Source organism: Daphnia pulex, chromosome 10, assembly GCF_021134715.1.
Source record: "Daphnia pulex isolate KAP4 chromosome 10, ASM2113471v1".
In the NCBI taxonomy this organism is placed as follows: domain Eukaryota; kingdom Metazoa; phylum Arthropoda; class Branchiopoda; order Diplostraca; family Daphniidae; genus Daphnia; species Daphnia pulex.
Window position 1 is genome coordinate 12,085,539 of NC_060026.1, and position 16,952 is coordinate 12,102,490.

General features: G+C 42.4%; 4 protein-coding genes and 1 long non-coding RNA gene across 12 annotated transcripts; 2 read left to right on the top strand and 3 right to left on the bottom strand.

The window, feature by feature from the left end:
- Positions 1-552: 552 nt before the first annotated feature.
- Positions 553-5,314, bottom strand: LOC124205875 (DNA ligase 1-like). 6 transcript variants are annotated; one of them, XM_046603429.1, is made up of 9 exons: positions 5,042-5,192; positions 4,392-4,964; positions 4,054-4,308; positions 3,331-3,589; positions 3,051-3,226; positions 2,319-2,442; positions 1,233-2,250; positions 955-1,132; positions 553-888 (listed from the first exon to the last, which is right to left on the bottom strand). In XM_046603429.1, the coding sequence occupies exons 4-9, from the start codon at positions 3,587-3,589 to the stop codon at positions 658-660; spliced, it is 1,986 nt and encodes a 661-aa protein (XP_046459385.1). In that variant the 5' UTR covers positions 4,054-4,308; positions 4,392-4,964; positions 5,042-5,192; the 3' UTR covers positions 553-657. The 6 variants fall into 6 exon arrangements, with proteins under 6 accessions (XP_046459385.1, XP_046459382.1, XP_046459381.1 ...); XM_046603426.1 differs by having other exon boundaries at positions 2,985-3,226; positions 4,054-4,287; positions 5,042-5,186; XM_046603425.1 differs by having other exon boundaries at positions 2,985-3,226; positions 5,042-5,186.
- A 498-nt stretch (positions 5,315-5,812) lies between these two features.
- Positions 5,813-10,493, bottom strand: LOC124205872 (V-type proton ATPase 116 kDa subunit a1-like). The gene is made up of 17 exons (XM_046603416.1): positions 10,258-10,493; positions 9,918-10,148; positions 9,765-9,839; positions 9,569-9,666; positions 9,288-9,352; positions 9,154-9,215; positions 8,823-9,092; positions 8,616-8,735; positions 7,923-8,207; positions 7,407-7,855; positions 7,205-7,335; positions 6,987-7,132; positions 6,806-6,916; positions 6,521-6,718; positions 6,295-6,382; positions 6,044-6,218; positions 5,813-5,979 (listed from the first exon to the last, which is right to left on the bottom strand). Exons 1-17 carry the CDS (start codon positions 10,369-10,371, stop codon positions 5,886-5,888), a joined length of 2,712 nt encoding a protein of 903 aa, XP_046459372.1. The 5' UTR covers positions 10,372-10,493; the 3' UTR covers positions 5,813-5,885.
- LOC124205878 lies at positions 10,386-10,865 on the top strand. Its single transcript, XR_006879491.1, has 2 exons — positions 10,386-10,491; positions 10,600-10,865. It is a non-coding gene; the product is annotated as an uncharacterized LOC124205878 (long non-coding RNA).
- On the bottom strand, positions 10,667-12,966 carry LOC124205877. Of its 2 annotated transcripts, XM_046603434.1 has the most exons (5): positions 11,971-12,966; positions 11,649-11,908; positions 11,163-11,527; positions 10,991-11,072; positions 10,667-10,908 (listed from the first exon to the last, which is right to left on the bottom strand). In XM_046603434.1, exons 2-5 carry the CDS (start codon positions 11,661-11,663, stop codon positions 10,810-10,812), a joined length of 561 nt encoding a protein of 186 aa, XP_046459390.1. In that variant the 5' UTR covers positions 11,664-11,908; positions 11,971-12,966; the 3' UTR covers positions 10,667-10,809. The 2 variants fall into 2 exon arrangements, with proteins under 2 accessions (XP_046459390.1, XP_046459389.1); XM_046603433.1 differs by having other exon boundaries at positions 11,649-12,638.
- Positions 12,967-13,360: 394 nt separating this feature from the next.
- On the top strand, positions 13,361-16,783 carry LOC124205876 (ammonium transporter 2-like). 2 transcript variants are annotated; one of them, XM_046603432.1, is made up of 7 exons: positions 13,361-13,936; positions 14,016-14,105; positions 14,185-14,350; positions 14,426-14,609; positions 14,669-15,101; positions 15,201-15,319; positions 15,382-16,783. In XM_046603432.1, exons 1-7 carry the CDS (start codon positions 13,816-13,818, stop codon positions 15,850-15,852), a joined length of 1,584 nt encoding a protein of 527 aa, XP_046459388.1. In that variant the 5' UTR covers positions 13,361-13,815; the 3' UTR covers positions 15,853-16,783. The 2 variants fall into 2 exon arrangements, with proteins under 2 accessions (XP_046459388.1, XP_046459386.1); XM_046603430.1 differs by having other exon boundaries at positions 13,418-13,936; positions 13,992-14,105.
- Positions 16,784-16,952: the final 169 nt, after the last annotated feature.

The following is a 16,952-nucleotide window of genomic DNA, read 5'->3' on the forward strand; positions in this document are numbered from 1 at the left end:
GGTGGAGTAAGGAGACAGACGGGGCCGTCTGCAACACTTACAAATTATAATAAATTAACTGCAATGACTATCGAGGTGAAATAAAAATTAAAAGATTACCTGATAACTAAGGAATGTAGTTATCTAATTAAGAATAGCAACTGAAGACGACTGAAATGGGAAACATTAAACTAATACTGACACCGGTAAAACTCCATAAGCCGCCATGAAAAAACTGTTACTAGTTCACGTCCAATTTTTTCTTCACAATTTCAGCGAACTGGCAACTTCGGACGATAGTGCGTTTTAATGAACTAATAAGTTCATTAAAGCTCGTTAGCAAACAAATGTTCTGTCGAAGCAGCCTGATCTAGATGTTTTCCCCGTTTTCCCAAAGTATTGAAAATTGAAATTCCACGTTGACTACTTCAACGACATAACACATAAGATATCGATGGCATTATTAGCAAAAACGAAAAATCCGAAAAAATCGAGCAGATGATTCAGTCTATTACACACAACTTCAAGAATCAAACCCAAAAATCTGGACTTTGACATTTTGGTAACTTCGAATTTGTGATTTTATTTTTTATTTTTGAGTTTTCAATTGTTTTCTTTGATATATATATAAGTAAGTGAATGATTTATATAACTGAACTTTGAATTTATTTTTCAATTTCAACCGAGCTCTGCCAGACAGTTGTTGAGTTCGATTTCCAGGGCCGAGTACCGGCTGCGCTCTTTGCGCAACTCCTCCTGAGCCATGTCCACTTTGGATTTGAGCAAATAGTTGCCCTTTTTCAGTGTATTGAGCGTGTTGTCATGGTGACGTAATCGGTCGTTATACTTGTCCATCCTCGTCTCCATTTCGTCGCTCTCCGTATCTTCATCACTTTCTTCTTCTTCCACCTGCCGGTCGAGAAATCAGAGATCAATCAAAAGATAACATTTAAAAGGCTCGACAAATTAACGTACATCTTCGATATCGTCGTCGTCGTCGTCCTCTTCTTCTTCATCATCTTCATCTTCTTCCTCTTCTTCTTCGCTGTCCGTCACTTCGACTTCTTCGACGACAAATTCTACTTTTTCATCTTCGCCGACTTCGTTCATCATAACGGCCATGCCGTCGACCTCCTTCTTCAACCCGACGTACCTAGGACCAATCGATCATTCATTTGAGTTTGACGCGTCACACGACATCAAAAGAATTTCAAGATAACAAAACAAAAAATAAAACAAAGAATTCTACCAACTTCTTTTTCTCGTCCTTCAAGTCGATGCGGAATTTCTTCAACTGGAGATGAAGGGCGATTCGCTCATTCCGCACATTCTTCTCCTTGTCCTTGGTTGAACGCAATCGAGATGCCAACAAGGCCAGTTCTCGTTTTTGGGCCTTGAGATAAGCGGCCGCTTCGTCCTCTTCTTCTTCTTCCTCTTCCTCTTCTTCACTATCCACTGGATTGTTGTTGGCCGAACTGACGTTGCTTCCGCGCGAGTCCTGCCGAGACATTTGCTTGCGCAGGTCACGTTTACTATGCGATCGAGATGGCCGGCTCTCGACAACTGGAGGCGGCGGTTCTATCGGGTCCGTTTGGGTACCGAAATCGCGTAATTCCGCCTCTTCCGGCTCTCCGCCGCCGTTCATTTCCTGGGCTTTGCGGAGTTTCTTCTTTAAAACGGCCACTTTCATTTCCAAATCTTCCATCTCGGCCTGAGTCGTCACCAATTGATTGGCCGTTTCCTTGTAACGGTTTTCGAATTCTTCGGCAGTCTTACGGGCCAATTCGGCCTGTCCTCTCAGGGCGTTCATTTCTTCTTCTACCGCGTCCAGATCGCCGAAATCCTCGTCTGAATCTTCGTCTTCATCGCTCGAATCCTTTTTGGCTGATTTTTTATTCTTGTTCATCATCATCATTTTTGAAGTGGATTTCTTCAGTATCGAAGAAGTTTCCGGTGCGAAGTGGTTGGTCGAGGAAGATCTTCTAGTCGAGCCGTAAGAGGGAGCCACAGAGGATGAAGATTTCAGACCACCACCACCACCACTGGCAAGTTCTTCCTTCAATCGGCGGATCTCTTTCTGTAGGTTGGCATTTTCTTCGTCGATTTTACGACGATTAACCAACTCAATTTCGAGTAGCTGCTTGGTGGATTGCAAATCGTCCCGGACTTTGTCAATATCGTCGTAATCGGCCTCTGGTTCAATCAAAGGAGTTGTCGGTTCGGCTGGATCCACTTCCACGGTGCTCACTTGTCTCCGGAACACTCCCAGACCTGATTGATCAAACGTAATTTTAATAGTTTGACCTATATAGAATGAAGGGAACAAATTAATAATAGACCGTTTAAAATGGGTCTCGATCGGTCGTTGCATTTTGTCTTCTTCAGTCGAACACCTTTCTGGATTTCCAACAGGATCTGGTTGGCTACATTATCGCTGGCTGGCTTTTCTGATTCGTAGACGAACTAATTTGTGACAATCCAAAGTACGGGTTATACTCATTTGTTCAAAATAACATCGTGGAATTCCACCGCAAAAAAAAAGATATTCACACAATTTTTAATTTTTTAGAAGTCAAAGAAGGTAAATGTACAAAAGTAATTGAAGTGCGATCACGGGATATCATGCGAATATAATTACAGGTGACAGGTGCACTAATCACTAATTAAAAAATGGAAAATGCATTCTGCCAGCAGACGATACCAAGCGGTTCAAAATTACCATCTCCGACTGCGCGCGTATACTTGAAACACATTCATGAATTACTCGAAGCTTTACTTAATTTTTTTTTTATATAGCCAAAGTGAATCAGTTCTAGAAATAATTTCAATTCAGGTGAGAGAGCGGCATTCACAACTAAATGTGGTGCGATTGTGGTTGGTGGAGGTCTCTCCCTCGATTGTTGCTTTGAAATTTTGTTGCTAATGCTGCTCGGTTATAATTTAATTTGAAAGGATTTTGTCTTTTTTGTGTGTGTTGCATAAACGAGCCGAGATTGGTTATTTACCACTTCTTTCGTGTTTGCTTCGTCGTCTGGGCAGGTGATGGGCGTAAACGTTTGACCGGGAAGTACCTTTCCTTTGGCTTTGGCTTGGGGCAAGATGGGCCGGCTCCGGTCGTTGGTCTGCACCCGTTTCAGTTGTTTACCTACTTCAATCTCTTTCATCATCGACGCCCAATCGGGCCGTTTCCGAGGCGTCTTCTTGTACTTTTCCAGTTTGACTGCGACATGTTCGGGTACTTCCCGCTCTTGAATTTTTCAAATCCGGCCGGAAGGAAGGCGTGAAATGTCAAATGTATCAACACCGCACATTTGGATGAAGACAGCAACAACACAAAAAAGGAAGACTTACTCTGAACTGCTGGAGCTGGTGGTGGTGGCGGTGGAGGAGGTGGTGGCGGAGCCATGGCTGATGGCGGAGGAGGCGGAGGTGGAATTATAAGACGAAGTCTTGTGGAATCCATTGCGTTATTTTCCTGTCGAGACACTCTACGCCAAGGCGGAACGACGGGCTCAGTACTGGCCGGCTGCTGCGGTTGACCAACGCCGCTGCCTGTGTTTCGGCTACTGCCGGGCCGAGACAGCGATAAGCTCGCAGTGGATGTCGGCATCTGTCCAATTCAGACGAGAAAGCAAAATGAGAAGTTTTCCTTTTTTTTTTTCTTTTGAAAAAAGCTTTGACATTTTCTACCCTATGTTTTTCACGACAACAAATCGCAGCTTGGCATTGGCAGAAATTTTTATGAACGACTGCCAGGAAAAATTGTTTTTTGCCCCGTCTACCCTTTTTCTTTCTGTACTACGGGAGGGAGGTTTGTAGAAGCCAAAATGGTTTGGCCTAACGTCTCAAAATGATAGCCGACCGTTTTTTTTTTCTGTGATGTCATTGCCGTGTTCTCTGTGATAGGGATGCGCTCAAAATGCAGCGCCGCACAGAAGATGAGTTGCCGGGAGTGGGTGGGGTGGGGCGACGGCCGGTATAGTGGGGGGAAGCATTCTAAGTTTAGCTCACAGCAAAGCGGGCAGCGAGTTATACTCGTTGGGCATTTTTTGTTTCTTTTTCATTAACTCTTACCTTCTTTTTTTAAAACTTGGTCTTTTTTTTGGTTTTTTCTTCTTCCGCTGGCCGACTGACTGGCGCTCCACAACAACCTATTTTCTTTTCTTTTTTCCTATTTGCTGGCTGCCTTCTTATAACTCTCGGCCGCACGTGTTTACAGATGACGTCACCAGCATCGACGGGCGCGGCGCAAACGGCCAGTTGTGTGATTGATGCGAAGTTTAATGGCGTCTCGACTTCTCTAGTCACCTACGAAACTACTTTTAACGTCTGCCCCAATCGCAGCCGAATGTTAATGGCGTTAAAATTGTTTTTAAAAGAGTTAAGAGAATTGAAACTGATTTGTAACTCACGTTGTGTGTTGCTGAGGGAGATTTCGATCATCACAATCAATCCGGCAGCAGGAGAAGGTGATTGGCTAATTAGCAAAGTAATTAGAGACAACACAGTGGCCCACGCACAATTGTTGGGGCTCCGGTGTTTGTCGTTCTTGGCCGAACAGAAATTTGCGAGACGAATAACTGGGAACGACGTATACTACGACGAAGGGGAGGAGGATGAAAGTGCAGAACGCTCTGAAAGTGTTGGCCTCGACCTGGAAACTGAGGGAAGCGACGCCTTGAAAAAGACTCCGGATAACGCACGCTCCCGAAATCTATAAATAAATGGGATCTTCTGAATATTGTCTCGTCGCTCAACACCTCGGCAACTCCTCGCTCTCAACCAAGAACTGCTGGTTCTTTTACTTCCATTTTCCTTTCTTTAAAAAAAAAATTTGGTTGCCTCATGTTCTAAACTGCCAACTAGCGTCGACGACGACCTTGGTGACTTTGAAATATTTGAAAACAATAACACGTAGGCCCGTCTCTTTAATCACCGAGTCATCGTTCAACTTATTAGATTGTTTCGCTGCGCTTGCTCGTGGCCTAAAGCCAGACAGAATGATTGTTACTACTACGTTCTTTGACTTGTATTTAGTCATGTGGGCTGGTTTTAAACTCACTTTTTTGAAGTTCGTGTTCCCCGGGGAGAGCGCTGCAGACTCATCCTGGACCGTCACCATCTCAACAATAATAAACAAATCCGCCTGACGTCGTCACTCAGGAATGGCAGGAATTATTACACATCCCCCATAATGCCGTGAAGATGAAGTTGACGTCACCGGGAACGATATGCCTTCGTTGCGCACGAAGCCTGTTTTAACTTGAAGGCTATGCTTAGTAGCTCGCATGATAGAGGGAACGTTGAGGGCGGCCACTTGAGGTTATCATTCAGAAGTGTGGATTTGATGTTATGTCATGTGGTAATAGGCATTTTTGCATGGCCACATATTGAAAACCTCCTATTCTGCCAGCTCAAATAACATTTAAGAAATGAGTAAAAAATTGAATTAGTGATATAAAACTAAAATCTACTCACCGGAGATGCACACTACTAAAAAGTAAACACACGAACATGATTAAGTAAACAAGCGAATATATGTAAATCAATTAAAAATTTATGCGACTCTTAAAAATCTGTCTCAACAGCAAGATTTGAATCTTTTGCCATGCTTTGTCCTCTCACATTCTACATGACAGACAGAGAGAAAAGAGAATCGCTCTGGCGGAAGAAAATTTAAAAAAAAACTTGGAGGGCCCCAAATAAGCACAAGATGGCGTTACGATTGATTAGGACTTGGATTTCGAAGTAAAATTTGGCGACGGAATCGAACAAGTTAATCACGCTAAATTTCTGTGCTACACAATAATTGAATTCTTAGATATTATGCCAGTTCAAGTATGCCTGTGCTTGCTGTGTATTGTACCTATCGTATTACATATGTTTGTTCCACTTGGGATTTACTGTTAGTCATCTTTAACATCGTCAGTAACTCGCTTAAAGTGGAATGCGTGGAACTTGACTCCCTCTCCCTTGTAGAACTTGCTCTGGAACTCAACCCTGAATGAAGAAAACCATACAGCAATTAACACAATAGTTCTAAAAATAAAATTCATTTGCATACCAGTGAAGACGTAAGGTGTGTAAGAAGGCCGACATGCCCTCCATGGCGATCAGGATAGACACGGTAGCGCTAGCCCAAAAAGCGAACGTCAAGAAAATCGAAATGCTGCCATAATAACCTGGAAGGGCCTTGAAACCAATTCTCAATACCATGAACCATAGTACTTCAGACAACTCTGCAATTTAAAAAAATATCACACAAATGTATTCGTAACTTCGAAACCCGCTGCACAAATAACCGGCTTTACTTACGAGAATGGGCAAGACTGAGGGCCCAAAGACGGAGATATGATGCGGTATGCGAAATACACTCCAAAACAAATTCAATCGTGTGGATGGACTGTAAGTGATTTGAAATAACAATTGTGCCATGGTTAAATTGGCAGAATGCGCAGGTTATACTAAGACTAATATGTCAGACACAGGCTGTTCAGTTAATTAAAATAGAATTTAATTTTCAGTTTAACGAATAACAAACCTGGTAGATCATGACATCTCCGAATGTGTTGTGCTCGTCGTCGTGACTGCCACCTTGGTTTTGATCGTAATCACCGATGGGTTCCGGGTGTTTCCCGCCAGATTCAACATTCATCGTGGAACTATTTACAATGGGCTCCCTATCTTCTGGCTCATTTCCGTCACTTCTGCTGCTTCCACTGTCGTTGCTGTAAGAGGCCTAAAACAGCGTCAAGAACATTGTGTTATAACCAATCAATTTCTGCAGGTTAGCCTTCTCATCCCGCTATCAAGTGTACTATATTACCCTGGCTTTTTTCATCCTGTTTTCTTTCATTTTAAATTGGAGGGGCGTGCCAAGAAGCAAAACTGGGACTGAGAGAACAGCAATAATCACGAAGGCTATTTGAATGGTTTTCTGGGGAAAAAAAGAAAAAAATTCAAGTAAAAATGATGAACAAAATTTTTTTGAAAACCAACTTATGTACCTGGGTAGTACCTTCGTCGTCACCAAACATGAAAACCGTTTTGCACTCTTCGTTCGGCGGTTTCGTCTTATCTTCGCCGTAGCTCAAAAGCATCATATTAATGAAAGTGATTAGAATCGATGGGGCACAATCAGATTTCAGCACACCTGTACGGACAAATATCTTTAAAATAAAACGTTCTTATTTATCGAAATCAGGGGGAATTTTGAAGTAATTACGATCTTCTTTGTTGGCTCCGTACTTGACCCACTTAAGGAACATAAGCGACATCATGTAACCAAAGAGTGGCCAGAAAAAGAGAATTCTCGGCAAGAATTCCACTAGAATGGCTAAACGGCGCTTAAAGTACCTATTCATTCGAAAAGACGCCACATTAGTTACTTAGTTCGACAAAGAAAATATGAACGTAAACGCTATTACGTAAAGTTCCATAGATTCAAGAAGATGCCGAAACTCATGTGAAAGACACCGAAGATGATGGACAATTTCATTTTGTACGAGTTGAGGAAGACGATCTTGTTTTCGGCTATGACCCACACGGGATCCACGCCGAACGGGTAGGGATCCTGCCGATAATGTCCGCACGCCTGAAAATCTGTTTCGTTGTCTAAACCGAATACCCTGGTTGTGGTTTTATTCGGACAGACATCGTAATGACGATCGGGTACGAGCATTGCGCTCTCCATACTGCCCTCGCCAATCAGATATTCACCACCAGGATGTCGTTCACTTGGGTAATTAACGACCCAAGCAGAGCCGAATATGTTGAACGCTTTGGCGAAGAAGTCGTTGTAGATAAATCCGGTGTAAATTGAAAAGAAGCCCATCAGTAAGATAATGTAACGGCCTCCAAAGATGATGCTAAACACCTGTTGGTAATATGAGAATTACAATTCGGTTTTTAAAAGAATACCGACTGTCCGTTTTATAATGTACCTCTTCCTTGATTTTAGACAATTTCTCTTCATTCAAACACATCCAGGAGGCAAACATAGTCACGATAAGCGCATGCCCTCCATCGCCAAACATGACAGCGAAGAGAAACGGGAAAGTGATGATGGTGTATAGGCCGGGATTGACTTCGCGGTAGTTGGCAATTCCGTACGCATTGACTAGAGCCTGGAAACCGTAAGTGAACTTGTTCGTGCGGAAATACGTTGGCGGTTTGGCGTTGGTCGGCAACTCGTTCAAAATTGGTGGGAAAACTGAATCACTGGCTTCCTATTTTTATTTTAAATATTTGTATATTATGCTTCCTGTTGCCTCATCAACCTCAAACGCTGTAATCGAGTTTGATTTTTTATCTAGACTAGCTAATTAATCTCTTTAAATGGTGCTTTAGTGATTAGTTAATGGAACCCCCTCATCATTGAGGTTTTGGGTTTGCGAAATTACTCGATAATAGACAATTCAGTTAGCGAATAATTTAGCTAATGTGTTCAGACTTAATTTTCCCCGAAAATGAACCCGATTAGCTGATTAAAGGCAATTGAGTTCGCTAATCCAAAACCTCTGGGGGGAGGGGGTATATTAGCTTACCACACTTTAGTAACATTAAGGAAGATAAATTAGCTAGCGTAACTGTAGCTAAGCCCCAAACCCCGATGTAATGTAATTCGTATCACTTACACTTGCTTGTTTGAGAGCCAAACGAACTCTCGGCTCATCAGCGTCAGGAATCCAGCATTCCGCAATCAGTGCCTTAGAAGTGACGTCAACGCTGAGCATGTTCAGCGTATGAAAAATACCCTGCAATCATTACCAGGTATTTATTAGTTTTATCTGGTTTTATCATAATTAACTGCAATAGACAGGATCAGAAGAGAAATATTGAACCTTGATCTTGCGAACTTTGACGACCCAGGAACGCAAATGCTTAGCGGAAGCTTCGAGGACCCGGTGACGATGTTGCTTGGTTTGATCGAGGATGGTTGTCAAGTCTTGAAGGCGTGAAAACACGCCAATGCTGGTCTCCCGGCGTTGAGCAGCTGATTCCGGACACGGATACAGGGCAGCGTGATAGCCCTCACAAATCTTTTTGACTCGTCCTTTAAGTTGATCGCCTTGATAAAACGCGATGAATACTGATTTAAGTACGTCATTGCCCTACGAAATATAGTGGTGGATTAGATCAAGAAAATTGTGAGATTATTTGGATTGGTATTACCGTTACTGGATCCTTGAGCGGTTCGGGCAAAGGAGCAATGCGCAAGTAGATATTTCCACGACCTTAGTTGGGACCAGTTAAATTTCAGTATTTCACATATTATTCGAAACAATTTGACAATAAAAAGGGTATACCAGCTCGCCATAACATGCGTTCAAATCCTGGGGCTCTCTCTTGGCTGATCACGCCCGTGACGAACCTATAATAAAATTAATAAATGTGTTACGTAATTTGGATATCTACGATTGTGCATCCGATTTCATCTTTCAACCAGTTAACCGAGTGAAATTGTACCCGTATAACTGAAAATCTTACATAGACATCGTTAACCGGTGAAAAGATAAAACCGATGCAACAATGTTTCAAAGGTCGTGTGCTGGAAAGTGAGTGCACAATTTCGGTGTTCGTGTATTACCTGAAGCGTTGCATGGCCTGCTGCTGGGTCAATCCATCCTCGAGAGTCAAAGCACCGCTCGTATCATTGACACTGGCTGCTCCAAAAATGCTTTCCCTCTGTTCGTCCCAAACATGCCCGCCAAAAAAAAAGGAGAATGAAGATTTCACTTATTATATTAAAATAGAGAGTCGTTTTTTTTTTCGGGTGTACGTACATCACCGAGAAAGTTTTCGGCATTTTGGAGCGTAAATTTCATTTCTGTCAGCGATACAAAGTTTTTATTTAACGCCTTTTAAGGAAACGGAGAAAGAGAAAATTATTGCAAAGATATTCAATTAATTCACGCGTGATTAACCGATAATGTTACCTCATTGTTAGCGTTGATTTCTCGCAATTCGCTGTCCATCTTATCCAGTGCTGCTTCAAGATCGACCATTTCCTTTGGCAACGGAGCAAGCGGCATATCATCCAACTCGTCGATTTTGACGCCTTCTTTAATGATTTGCGCTTCCAGATAGCGCAGCTTTCGCTCCATCTCGTTGCAGCGGGTCACTTCGGCAGAGAAAGTTCGCTGGAACGCCGTGGCTTCCGAATTCAACTACAAATTAGAATAATCCAGAAGTAAGAAAAAAAAAATAATTAGCGACGGATTCAAGTTTGTCCACTTATGAAAAGTGGAACAAGTCAAAAAGATGAGAAATACTTACGTCACGGAACTCGACGCAACCCAGTTCCCCCAGTTCGGACATGCAGCGATATGCAGATTCGTTCTGCAAAAAGAGCTGGTACAAGCTCATCTTTTCACTCCTGAAGATCGACATTTTCTCTTCTTGTTGTTCTTTTCACTTTTTTTTGGGTTGCCTTTTCACCTTTTTTCTTTTGCATAAAAAACTCCAGCCAGGACTGATCCCAAGTATGGCCGACGGTCTACTAGTCACAAGGTTTTCTTTCTTTTTTTCTGTCTCTCAGTCACGAGTGTTGTTGCAGCAATAATCGTTATCGCAGCTCTAGATAACGCGGGCGTAATGTTTACCTTATTGCTTGCCCAGACATTTGAGCCCTCAGTCGCGCAACAGTTTGAAACTATGAACCCGAACCCGACACGAATGTTTATCATTTCATCGACGAATAGACAAATGTATTCAACAAAATGGATTGGAGGGACATGTATGAGGAACAGTTAAGTGAAGAATGCCAAGAATGTCAACATCTTGGTTCACTCGGGTATAATAACAAGAATAACATAAGAAAATGCTAATTTAGTTCGTTTTTGCAGAAGTTCTCGTTCCACGCTGTCTGTTCGTCGGGAATCCAGTGAAATACATTACTTTGAGATGACGGGGACCGGCTTCGGCAACCTTATCAATTATATACCCAAACGGTTACATTTAATCTTTTATCGTGATTCAATTGCAACAATTTTTTTTTTTTAAATCGTACCTGGTAGAAATAAACTTTCGGTGAGTGTTTGACATTAACTACCGCAATAACATCATCTCCGGAGACGTCTTCTACGGGGGTGCTGTAATTTTATAAATAAAACCGATGAATTCAATTCGAATTTCTGTCAACAAGTGACGTATAAAATAAGCTAGATAAGAAATCATTATACCTAAAAGAGTAGCTGTAATATTCGTTTTTCTGGTGAACCCTTTCACCCTGGGAAGTTTTAGAGTCGCCACTTCCCTTGCCACTTTGAGGGGTTTCCGAGTATTCAGGGAAATTATTTCCAAAGTCGTCGGGAATTTTGAAATCTTCAAAGTAGTTGCGATTCTTGTTGAAGGGACCGCCGCGATTTTGGATGCTGCGAACTTTATTGACATCGGAATTGCCAGTGGCCGAGCGTAAATTTTCGCTGGTAATACTCCGCTGTACCGGAGGGAGGCTGCTGAAATAAGTCTCGAAGGGCTGCAGGAAATTTGTTGGTGTAGGAGCCGTGATTGCAAGCTGGAGCACGACGGCCAAACTCAGAAAATACTAATATCCATACAACGAAAAGTGAACGAGGAACAAAAGAAAAAAAAATTAGACGAATCAGTTAATTAAAATAAGTTACAGAAATGTGAGGTTTGTTGGTAAATAAGTAATCCAATTTTACCCTGAGATAATACATCTTGTTGGGTGGTGCGTCGAATGACTGGGGAAACCACGAACGGGTCGGCGTCTTTTATACATTTCGGGCCTCAACCGGATCGTGAATCAGTCGGGAAAAAGAAGGAAAACACTTCGTCGCCAACGGGTTCAAACCATTCACTTGTTGGATTTGAATATAGTCCACTTGAAAACCAGATGACGACGATGGGCGGCGTTTCCTGGACTTGTTTGTGGAGAAGCTTCATCGGATTGTTTTGGACACGACTGATTTCTCAAAGCACATCAATTTAGGTAAATATCAATTAACCCTTGAAACAATGCAGTACCTTAGCGACAGATTTTTACCAGTCATTTATTGGCCTTGATCGCAATCTCAAATTTTAATAACAAACAGCTAGTGTCTGTGCTAACAATTCATGGAAACTGAGCGCGGTAGTCAAGGCGGTAGTTTCATTGCGTGATTTCTAGGATTTTTTTTCTCCCTACTGGTTTTCAATGCGAACTAGGTGTTAACGAGTGTTAGAGGTCGTGTTATTGGAAAAGATATTCGGTATATAGGGACACCTTGAAATGCTGCATACACTTAACCTTATTACCATTTCATGCCCCCTCGCCCTTTCCCTCGCAACCAAACAGAAAAATATAAAAATAGATAAAGAAAACAATTTCAGAGCATTTGGCAAAAAAAAAAAAAGAAAAAAACTTGGCCTGTTAGCCTTGGGAAAATTTTTGAAAAGAAAATATTCAAACATCGGTGGTTAAATCAGCCCGCACTATATAGTCTTTTATTTCAAGCGCCGTAAGAAATATGTAACGCGTGTTTTGAGCAATAACAACAAATAAAATAACGAGGCGGTACAGCAGCAAAAAACAAACAAGCAAAAGTAAATGTTACCATGAAAATGGGATAGAGCCGCCGAACCAGTTTTTCTCAATAGAATATAAGTATATAACAGATTCAAACGCGCGTTTAAACTTTCTTCGAAGTAAAAAAAGACTGAAACTTAGCCTAGTTTTGCGGAACGGGTATTTCCACTTGGCGTCTGGATCCGATTGCCACAAGGGAAGTCATCGGGTTGGTTTGACGCAATCATAATTCTCTAATCTCCCCCCCCCCCTCTCCTTAATCGGAATCGACATGTATGCCATCTCCGGGGAAAGCGCCCAAACTACTTTCTCCATAAATTGCAACTAATTAAGAGATGGTAACGAGCGGCAGGAGAGGAGGGCAAACTTGTGTCACCCGAGCCGAGAGAAAATAAGAAAAGGCGACGGGTCCAACGAGTTGGCAGCAGCACGACAGACGCAAAGTGAGAGAAAGCTAATCTAACTGACCTCACTTATTGGCTATATAAGGCACATTAGAGAAGAACTCGATTCCAGGAATTCAAATCACCTACTACTTATTCACTTCACACACAAAAATGCTGAACCAAAAAAATCATCGACTATTACGCGCCAGTCTATATAGTTCACTTTCACGTGCTGCAGACAAAAAAAGAATACGCCTTCCCTAACGTAATCCATCAAAATAAATGTAATCAAATCGCACGGAAGGTGGGGGGTTATTTTCTACGGTTGGAAAAAAAAAATAATCGAGGGAGAGAAAGAGAGCGAGAAAAACAAAAGACAGACTATCTAGACTCTAGAGGTAGGGCCACAAAAAAAATGAAATTCTTGTAGACAATAGAATGACGTCAGGTAGGCAATTATGATCGGAGGCTGGGTGACATCCGCCACCAGCGCCACCCACGTCTTCTTCACTCGGCAGCGATGGCCCTGTCAATCAGAACAAAGTGAACTTTCGTTGGGAAATGGTCGACTGAGTATAGGCAATTTTCAGTAAAGATTTCTTGTTATTTTCGGAAAGTAGTGTTGCACACCAATCCATTTGATTGTTCATGTATCACCAGCTGATTCTCCATTTAATTCGAGAGCGCGTTATGCTCAAGCATCCGTCTTTCCGACCCAATTCAACTCGCCGTCGCGGCTGCAGCCGCGCCCTATCGCCGTAGATAATATCCATTTCCCTCGATATTTTTATTTTGTTCTTGTGTTTTAATTATAAATCGAATTTTGACGGCTGATAATTTTGACGGCACCGCCCAGTCGTTTGACAACTTGAATTATTTTATTGACGAGCCTTTGACTCGATTTACTAATTCGACGCCATGGAAGCTGCCGTTCTCAATAACGACACTGCTTTGCTGATGTTGCTGGAAGCCAAATTGGCCATCACTCAGAGCAATCTCAACGACTTTTTCATCACCGTCTCGGCCATCTTGGTTTTCGGTAATTATTTTTCAATTGATTCTAAATTATTATTCATTGCCTGACTGGCTTTAAGCATGTGATTTGTGTAATAATTTAGCCATGCAAGCCGGATTTTCGCTGATGGAAACCGGATTGGTTCGTTCCAAGAATGCCACCAACATCTTGATGAAGAGTACTTTAGATGCATGTGAGTTTTTGTTTACATTCGTGAGCTCGTTTTCTCCGGAAGATTAATTCGTTCTTGTGTTTATTTTGTCTTTAAATAGTTATCGGTGCCACCGTTTATTGGCTGGTTGGCTATGCATTTGCGTACGGTGATGGTAACGAGTTCATTGGCTGGACAGGCTTTGCTTTGCAGGGAGTTTCACCGAGCAAGCTTTCGTTTTGGTTTTATCAAACTATTTTCGCCAACACTGCTTCCACTATCGTGAGGTATTTGCATTCCTTTTCGCAACTTGATTGTGCATGACATGAATTCTTCTGGTTTGGTAAATTTTTTGTGTGTAGTGGTGCAACAGCTGAAAGAATCAACTTGCCTGCATTCTTCATTTACGCCTTTCTACTGACCGGATTCTTTTATCCGGTTGCCAGTCGCTGGGTCTGGCATCCATCCGGATGGCTCAAAATCCGAGGTTTTATTGATTTTGGCGGCAGCGGTTGCGTCCACATGCTCGGTGGCGTTTGCGCTTTGGTAAATGAATTATTTAATTAATTAAATATAATTAACTGTAATGTGAATTCATTTTATAGGTGGCATGCGTTATGGTGGGTCCGCGAACTGGACGTTACGAGAATAAAACGAAGAAAAAATTCGCCTTTCGTGGCCATTCAAATACTTTGACGGGCGTCGGAGCTTTCCTCCTCATGATGGGCATCCTGGGCTACAACATGTCGGCGCAGCTGGACTTGACGCATCATGGGGACGGAGTGACGGTGGCTCTATCGGCCGTCAACACCATCCTGGCCGGTAGTGCTGGATCGATTGTGGCCACCATTTTGGGCCGGGCTACTCCAACCGGCAGCTACCGTTGGAGTTACAACACGATGTTGAATGGTGCCATCGCCGGAATGGTTTCATCCTGCGCTGCCTGCAACGCTATGCCTTACTGGGGCGCTTATCTGACTGGAGCCGGCGCAGGATTTCTCTTCTTTGTTCTCCGAGCTTTAATCAATCATCTGCATGGTAAGAACCAAAAAATGGGAGAATTAAATCGTGAAAGTATTCACTTTCCAGTTAATCGACACGTTTTTCTTTTCTTCTTTTGCTTTTTATAATTCGTAGTTGATGACCCACTTGACGCCTTTGCGGTTCACTTTGGCGGTGGCTTTTTCGGCATGTTATCTGCTCCAATCCTTGTCAACAGCGGAGTCATTTTGACTGGAGATGAAAGCTCTGCCGAGGTAATTAAGGTTGAATTATGCTTTCAAACTGGGTAATAATTATTTGCGTTTCGTCTGTAAAGGTTTTGGGCTGGCAATTAATTGGCATTCTGGTGCTGGTCGCTTGGGGTGTTGGATTTTGCTTGGTGCTGTTCGGATCGCTCAAGTATTTCAAGATCCTTCGCGTTGACTCTACCGTCGAGGTCCAGGGCATGGATTCGATGAAGCACGGCGAGCCAGCCTATCCGGCGGAATCGTGGGAGGAGCAGCAGTACTGGGATCACCAGGTGCACCGCTTGATTCACTTGATGAGATCCACTTCGATTGAAAGCCTCTGCGGTAATCAGAAGAATTCCATTGCCACTGTCGATTTGGGCGTGAACAACAACTTCCGTTTGACGGGCATGCCGCCTCAAATGAATTTCGCTCACCTGGTGCTGACGGATTACTTTCAAAAGTGCGTTTTCCCGCTGGATAGTCAGCGCACCTGTGAGAGATTTCGAGCTCAGACTGTCACTGGTGTTAAGGTTCTTAATGCTGAGCCGGCCCCTTAAGCGACTCACCTTAAGGTTTGTGTCTTCCGTGGTGTTTTTCCTTCCTTTTGATCCGCCAGCTTCCGATCGCTGGGATTCGTTCAGAGCCTCAATTTCTGAATCGTCTGAGTTTTTGGAGTCGCTTGTGATTCGACGACGTGATTTCGATTTAGATTTTCCATCCGATGGGCTTGAACGCTTCTGCTTCTTCTTCTTCTTCTTTTCTTTTTCGGTTTCTGAAGATGTCCTATCTGAGTTTGATGAAGTGCTCAGCCAATTCTTATTCGTTTCTTATTTGACTTCCTTGCCTTTCTGTGATTTATTCGAGTCACATTCGGCACCTGAATCGGAGGATGATAACCATTTGAGAGATTTCGAGCTCAGACTTGTCACTGGTGTTCTCAATGCTGAGCCGGCAGTGGGGGATGGTGTATTACGTTCGAGTTGAAATGTGATTGCGGAAAACTCAAAATCGGAATTATTGTCGGGGGATGGTGTATTACGATCGAGTTGAACTGTGATTGCGGAAAACTCAAAATCGGAATCATTGTCAGATTTGGTGTTAGCGCAACGCCCAATCTCGGGTGAATGCGAATTTAACTCATTCTTATTCTTTTCTTTATTGGCTTCCTTGCCTTTCTGTAATTTCTTCGAGTCAGATTCGGCATCTGAATGGGAGGATGGAAGAACATTCCAAGAAGGTAAAAGAAAAAAAGATTTCAGGTGCACAAATATTTTTGAAATGTTGTATTCGAATTGACTTGTATGAAAGTGAATGTTTTTATAACTCTTGGAATATTTTTGGACTCGAAACTTTTGAAAGCGATTATTTTACGAACAAATTCCTAATGTAAATAGAAATGGAAGTTATTTTATATTTTTAAAATACACATAAAATGAGCGACGGCAACCTTGTGTTGCGACTGTCAGTATTTTTGAACGAAACGAAAAATTTGTGTCCGTGAAATCTTTATTTAGAATTTGGAACGGGTTAGATTTTCCGTTACCAATTTTGTTTATTTAGAACACCGGCTGAGTTTTTTTGTCGTCAACAACAAATGAATCCGGTCAAGAGGAAGACGGAACGTAAATTTTTGTAAGTCGATGTAACAATATGACAT